The sequence below is a fragment of the Pundamilia nyererei genome, unplaced genomic scaffold (assembly GCF_000239375.1).
Source record: "Pundamilia nyererei isolate P.nyererei 1_Seehausen unplaced genomic scaffold, PunNye1.0 scaffold00189, whole genome shotgun sequence".
Taxonomy (NCBI): domain Eukaryota; kingdom Metazoa; phylum Chordata; class Actinopteri; order Cichliformes; family Cichlidae; genus Pundamilia; species Pundamilia nyererei.
In genome coordinates this window covers 688,380-695,700 of record NW_005187590.1, presented here as the reverse complement: position 1 = coordinate 695,700, position 7,321 = coordinate 688,380, and the positions used below count along the sequence as shown (strand labels likewise).

General features: G+C 42.8%; 1 protein-coding gene across 1 annotated transcript in view; it reads right to left on the bottom strand.

Moving 5' to 3' along the window:
• Window positions 1–7,321, bottom strand: part of LOC102210375 (potassium voltage-gated channel subfamily H member 1-like) — a 110,264-nt gene that overhangs the window by 51,920 nt on the left and 51,023 nt on the right. Inside the window, exons 7-8 of the mRNA XM_005747141.1 lie at window positions 2,636–2,835; window positions 1,434–1,686 (exon numbers count right to left, since the gene is read on the bottom strand). Coding sequence (XP_005747198.1) covers window positions 1,434–1,686; window positions 2,636–2,835 — 453 coding nt within the window. The remainder of the gene's footprint in view (window positions 1–1,433; window positions 1,687–2,635; window positions 2,836–7,321) is intronic.

Sequence of the window (7,321 nt, the reverse complement as noted above, 5' to 3'; positions counted from 1 at the left end):
CAGCCTCCATTCACAGCTTGCCCTGTGTCACTGCCATTTTCTATGCGGGCCGTCCTCTGGATTGGCTCTAGCGCTGCTGTTGGCCATGGGGCTGCCCGACTGAACTGATTCATCTCAGCTGCTGGCAACGGTGCAGTCCTACTGAACTCATTCATCTCAGCTGCTGGCCATGGGGCTGCCCACCTGAACTGATTCAACTCAGCCGCTGGCCACGTGGCAACCCACCAGAACTAATCGATTTTAGACAGCCTTCGTTCTCATCATGCAGAAAGTAACAAATAATCTGCCAAGTGTGTGTGTCTAACTAGAAGCAATAGCGTTTGAAAGACACCATTGATCTGTTATTTATATTTGGTCCACATAGTGTGGAGGGTTAATAGCACTACTATGAGAGCGTACAATGGACAATAAATCATTTTTGTTTCAACAAATGGGCTATAAGAAATGTACAAATTAGTTACTCGGCAATGGGGAAGGTGTAATATAATTAGCTCACAAATTAGCCTATAATTAGCTCATTTGCCTAATTATAGGCCAACTTCCAACCTTCCTTTTATCTAAAAAAATTGTGAAAGAGTAGTGGTAAAACAGCTAACTTATCATCTGAAGAGGAATGGAGTTTTTTTCCTATCTGTGCTAGGATCAATTCTGTTTCCATTATATATTGTTCTCTTACGCAATATCAATAAAAGGCATAGCATACATTTTCACTCCTATGCAGGTACCCAGCTTTATCTAGCCACAAACCAGATGATACACATCAATTAGTTAAACTATAGGACTGCCTTAAGACACAAAGGGCTGGATGATCTCTAATGCTTCTAAATTCATATAAAACTAAAACTCCTAAATATCTTTGAATTTTTGAACAGGATATGACCTGCAATTTGCATATTAAATTAACATTTAGGATTCCTTTCTTTCATATACACAATGTTTCTAAATTAGAAACATCTTTTCTCAGGGTGATCCTGAAAAACGAGGTCAGGCAAGGTTAGACTTCTTGACTACTGGAATTCATTATTATCAGGCTGTCCTAAAGACTCCTTTAAAAGCCTTCCGTTGATCCAAAATACTGCAGAAAGAGTAGGGGATGAGAACTAGAAATGGAGAGCTATTTTTGACAAATCATAAAGTTAGGACTAGATCAGGTGAACATGAATCCTCCCTTAGTTATGCTGCAGTAGCTCTAGGCTACTTAGATACCATTAATTGCTGCCTCTCTTCAAACAGCATGTCTTTTGTCCGGTCTTCCCCACTCTCATCCCCTATGGTCGCGGCAGATGGCTGCCCCTTCATGAGCTGGGTTCTGCTACAGGTTTCTTCCTGCTTAAAAGCAAGTTTTTCCTTCCCACTGTCACACTGTCTTTTAAAAAGACTAAAGCTTCATTTTTTAACAATCTTAGCCTTATTCTCTAACTGAAGACCCTCACCTAAAATGGCCACCACCTCATCGTCCTGGATGACCTCCAGCGATCCTGACACGACGAAGCAAAGGCTGTCCACGCTCTCTCCAGCATGATAGATAAGGTCACCAGGGGCACTGTGGATGGTCTGAAACTCCATGGCCAGAGCCCGCAGGCAGCCATCACTGGCCAGGCGAAATGCTGGGTGTTCCTTAAACACCTTCCTGTTGAGGTGGACACAGATGTCTGCTCGCATGTCCTTTGGACAAATCTGCAGCACCTGCAAACAGAGTTAGACCAAGGTGACGTCACACAGAGCCAGATAAATAATGATCATTGCTAAAATGTCATCAGTAGTTACATTCAGGATTTCCTAAGCTGACGTGAAAACAGAAATACAGTTAATGCAGACATAATGATGCTGCCCTTTTTATGCTTCATTTCCATGCTGATGAACTACATTCTACTTACTGTTCACCAGCAGTTCACCAGCAACTTTTGAAACTTATGAAATCCTTGAGATTGTTTTTCACTGTATCATCAAAACATTTAAAAACTAATATCAATAAAAACTGAAGTTGCACATGGAATAAACATTGTTCCACTGCCAAACCTTTTGGTCATGACTGCCTGAAGTATTGACTAAGTACAGGATTGGCTGTGGCACCTTCCTGATGTATTCATGGATCTTTGTTGTTTTATCCTGGACAACAAAGACACTAACTAGTACTTGGCCTCCTTCCTTCTCTTTAGGATACAGTCTCAAGATGCTCGATTTAGGGTTTATACCCTCCATGCATGGTAATCAGCTTTGTTGTCTTGATGTCAGTGGCTTCTATGTCCTCCTTTGGCCATATTATTATTCCAGCAAGGTATCCGGTGGCCAGTGGGGCATAAGTGTCGATTGCCCAGATCTTGTTCATTCCATTCAGCTGACTGCTCAGGACTTGTCTTGCTCTTTGCAGGTATTTAGTGGTTGCAGTTTTCGTAGCAGCCTCTTCATGGAAATATATTGTGATTTATTTGTGCAGAAGAGTATGAATGGTTCCATTTTTTCAAAACTAACTTAAAAATTTAAGAATTCTGGTTTCAGTTTGGTTGGGCAGTGATGCTACTGCTAAAACTGTAGCTATAACTGTATAGAAACAAAAAATTCATAATAAATAAAGATACAACCACAACCAGCTGTTTCACTTCCAATAACACAATGATTTGGACTGAATTCTTACCTTGTCAGTATCAATGCCTCTTGACATGGACCAGGTGGACACAATGTAGTCCATCACACGCTCACTCAGGCCTTTAGGGACCTGGTAGAGCTTGAGGAAGTCTCTCACACTGTTGAGCATCTCATGGTACCTGTTGGTGTTGGCATACATCTGCTGGAAGATGGTGGTGACGTTACCAAAAATGGTGGCATACAGCAGCGCTGTAAACAGAGGACAAAAAACATTAAGTTCTTATACTTCTCTACAAAACCTACTGTTACATTGTAGATGTTATATTGTCAAACCTGTCTTTATTATTCACAAAACAGAATTTCAGTGTCGCAGCAATCACTTCAGTCACTTGTAGATGTGCTCAAATACCATATTATAAGATATGAAATGCTAAAAACTTATTGTGTTACAGAATAAGTTTAAACAGAAAATACAAAAATGTGAAGACCATACGAAAGTCCAGTATGAGATGCATGAAATGCCTTTATCCATTAACTATCTAATTGCATTGACCACTGCCACAGTCATGCGAATAAACTCTGCTTAAGCTGACAGAAGAGTCTTTTGATTCAAACAACGACAAATTACTCTGATAAATAATATGAAGGCGTCACATCAGACCACAGAAGATCTAACTCATCAGTCCAGGAATCTGCAGTCAATTTTCACTTACAGCTCTGTGACTGCTCTGTCAATGACGAGGATGCACACATCCTTGACAGGGAGGAATGCTGGTTGAGGCCATTTATATGAAAAGGGAAAGACCGTCTCTGAATCGCAGAGGGGGCCAAAGGGTGCATCTTTCACCATCTCCCAATGCAGTGACTGCATCCTCTCTGTCAATGGCGCCCATGGCCATTGATCAATGGTCACTGATCAATGGTTAGTGGTCACTAACATATTAATGACCATGAACTGACCTCACGGCCCACTTTTAATCAGTGGTGCTAGGTTGGGTAGGAAATTTCTATCCATAGCGATGCTAGAATACTTGTACAAGTTGTCTGAAATTTCTGAAACTCCTCATTATATCAGCTACAAATAGCTCCTCATTTAGCTCCTAGTTCAAAGAGATTGAAGTGAAAGATAATAAAAAGTGACAGGTTTTTGAAAGTTTTTTTGAAATCAACAGCAGAGAAAAGACCAGATTTGTAAAAGCACATCAACATGTTGTGTGATTCACTTAATAGACCTCAAAACACTCTTTGAAATAACAATGACAAAGAAGTGTTCCGGAAAGAAACATAATTTCAGTTTTATCATCTGTTTACATTCTGTTAATCAGGCACTTAAATGTAAATGCTCAATAGTTGCTACTGATTTTTTATGGTTTAAGGTTTTTGTTCAGTGAAATCACAGTAGAGGACGGTGCAGAAGTTTAGTAATCTTACACCATTGAAAGGTTTGAATCTCCTTGTTGACTCTGGCCTTTTTTTGTGGAGTTTTAATGTACATTAATGTACTGTGTCTGTGTGGGTGCTCTGGCTTCCTCCCACAGTCCTAACATATGCTTATAACATATACCAAGTTAACTGGGGATTCTAAATTGATCATCATTTTTGTTATAAAGCGCCGTGTGACTGTTTTTAACTGTGGCTTGTGTACTACATTACAGGACTGGCATTCATTTTGTGCTGTAAATCATACAGAGACATTAATTAGCTATTCTCATCTCATGTAAGTGATCATTTGAGAGGTGCTCTAAGCAAGAGGACATTTCTAGCAAACAGGCTTTTTTTTTTACTCTAAAGATGTTTCTTTGGAAAGTTCTGTTGTATTTCCTACAAGGTAATAAACGTGTGCACTGGTGTTTCTCTGTATAAAAAAATTAACCTTTAGCAAATCCACAGCTCAGCCCATCAGTTGAGCCCATACAGTCTATCCCTGACTCAGCTGCTCTCCCTCACTGCCTGTCAGCAGTATGCACTCTGGGTCATCAGATCAATGCCGACCCCATCCAGCATGCAGCAGGAGCCTGCTGTCATCCACTATGAACACAGTCAAAGTGTGGAGCTGACCGCAGCATAGAGAACTTGCTGTGACCTCCCGAAAGGTTACTGTGCAGCCTCAGCACAGAGGTGGAGCTGAGTTGGTGTTAAAACAATAACAGCAGGTTCAGAACAGATGCCAGGTCTATAGGTCCACTACTGAGCTGTTGTGCGCAGCAGTTAAGATGTTTCTTATTTTGTAACATTAATTTATTCACAAACACACTCTAAGCTGAAACTTCTCTCCCATCTACCAAAGCAGTCAAGCTGCTTTAAAAAAAAAAACTTAACTAACTTAACTAGTTAACTTCATGTTAAATGACTGTTAACAAACCTGTCTTCTGTGCCTTTTTCAAGTTTCAAGCCTTCCCTATGTCTATTCCTCGCCACTTCCCAATTCTTATGTACAGTCGTGTAAATATTTGTGATAGGTCATGTTGGGTTATTGTGGATTTGGGTGTCTTCTCACTTGGAGTTCTTCTCACTGAATAAAACATGTGTGATTTGATCGCTGAGTTTACTGAGCCTGCTTTTGGGTCCTTTTAGTTGCGCAGGCCTCTGGGCTGCCCTGTGACAGTACAGACTGGTCAAGCCATGGACCCAACAGACCCGGTTCGCTCTGCAATTGCCAAGCAAGGTGTGTAATTAGGACAATATGAACAGGTTCTACAACATCTAACTGAACAATGTAAATCTATTGGGGGTAAGCAGGATGAGATCTTACCCAACATTTGGGAATGACAAACTGCAACTCACCCCGAGCTGGTTGTGTGCTGAACCAGGGGAGGAGCACTGGCTTAGGCTGAAGTGTTTCTCACGTTCTGTCCAGTTTCCATGTGTCCGTATGATGCTATTCTGGGTGAGTTTAAAAAGACCTTTTCTCATCTTGCTTTTGAGGGCAGTGCGGCAAAGAGATTAAATTAAATTAAATTAAATCTCAGGCAGGGAAACGCAGTACAGCAGAATTTATTATTGATTTTTGCACCGTGGGGTTTTCCATCATACCCTGAATGATCAGATGCAGGACCACCTGGCTTCCTGTGATGAGCTGGCCACATTCAAGGATTTGGTTGAGAGGAACTACTGAACCTAGTGATCTTTCTTCCTTTCCGCTCCCATTTCTCGTTCCGGTCCAGCTCCTTTGGCAGTTACTTCTGAAGAAAGGAAAAGGTACGAGGTATGGGGATACGGGTAGGCGGATCCACGGTTAGCTCTAAGCCCTGTCTAATGCTCCCTGTGACTATTAGCTTGCCCCGTGTGTCTCACTCATTGAATGCGCTCATAGATTTGGGCACTGAGCAGAGCTTAATCGACTTCGATTTCGTCAGTGAGCTTTGCCTTCCACTCATTCCTCTTAACTATCCCATCACAGCAACTGCACTCAATAATCAAGTGTTCCCACAGATTACTCATCGCACCGGGAAGATGGATCAACCTGCATATCACACCTGGAGAGGCTCAGACAGGTGAAAGCAGCAGGACCTGCACAGCATTAGACCCACAGTGCTGAAGGCCTGTGCCTCCAGAAAGTCCCAGTGCTATGGAAAACATTGTGCCTGGTCCCAGTGCATGAGAAGAATCATCCAGCAGCACTAAATGACTACAGGCCTGTAGCACTAACCTCTCATATTATGAAGGTTTTGGTGAGACTTATCCTGGAAAACCTCAGACCCCTGGTGAGCAAGTCACAAGACCCTCTGCAGTTTGCATACCAGCCCCACTTAAGGGGTGGACAATGCAGTGATACATCTGCAGCAGAGAGCGTATTCCTCCCTCAACAGACACAACACCACAGTTCGGATAATGTTCTTTGACTTCTCTAGTGCCTTCAACACCATCTAGCCTGGGCTGCTGAGAGAGAAGTTGGAGGACATGCAGGTAGAGGCTCCACTGGTCCAGTGGATCAGCGACTACCTGACAGGCAGACCACAGTTTGTGAGACTGCAGAGCTGCAGAGTCTGAACAGCAATATTGGAGCACTCCAGGGAACTGTTCTGTCCCCTTTCCTCTTCACCATCTATAGGGCCGACTTCAAGTACATCACAGACACTTGTCTCCTCCAGAAATTCTCTGATGACACGGCCATTATTGGAAGTGTGGGCATGGGAAGGGAAGAGAAGTACAGAGGACTGATCAATCGTGAGGTGGTGTGAGGTGAGCCACCTGCAGATGAATGTGGCCAAAACAAAGGAGCTGATGGAGGACTTCTGCAGAAACAGATCCTGCATTGGTGAGACTGACGTCGAAATAGTCACATCCTACAAGTATCCTGGAGTTCATCTGGATCACAAGCTGGAGTCGTCTGCCAACACAGAAGCTGCCTACAAAAAGGGTTTGAGCTGATTTTACTTCCTATGAAGGCTCAGATCCTTATGCGGCAAGCTGCTCTATACGTTTTATCAGTCTGTTGTTGGGAGCACCATCTTCTTTGCTGGGGTGTGCTGAGGTGCGGGCATCAAAGAGAAGGACACAAAAAGACTGAACAAAGTCATCAGGAAGGCTGAGTCTGTTGCTAGCATGAAGCTTGCCACCCTGGAGGTGGTGATCAGTAACAAAATGCTGGGAAGAGTGCTGGCAATCATGGACAATGACTCCCACCCACTCCATAACACACTGGACAATCTGAAGAGCAGTTGCAGCAACATGTTCCTTCAACCTTGCTGCCTGAGGGAATGTTACAGGAGGTCGTTCCTTCCCACTGCTATCG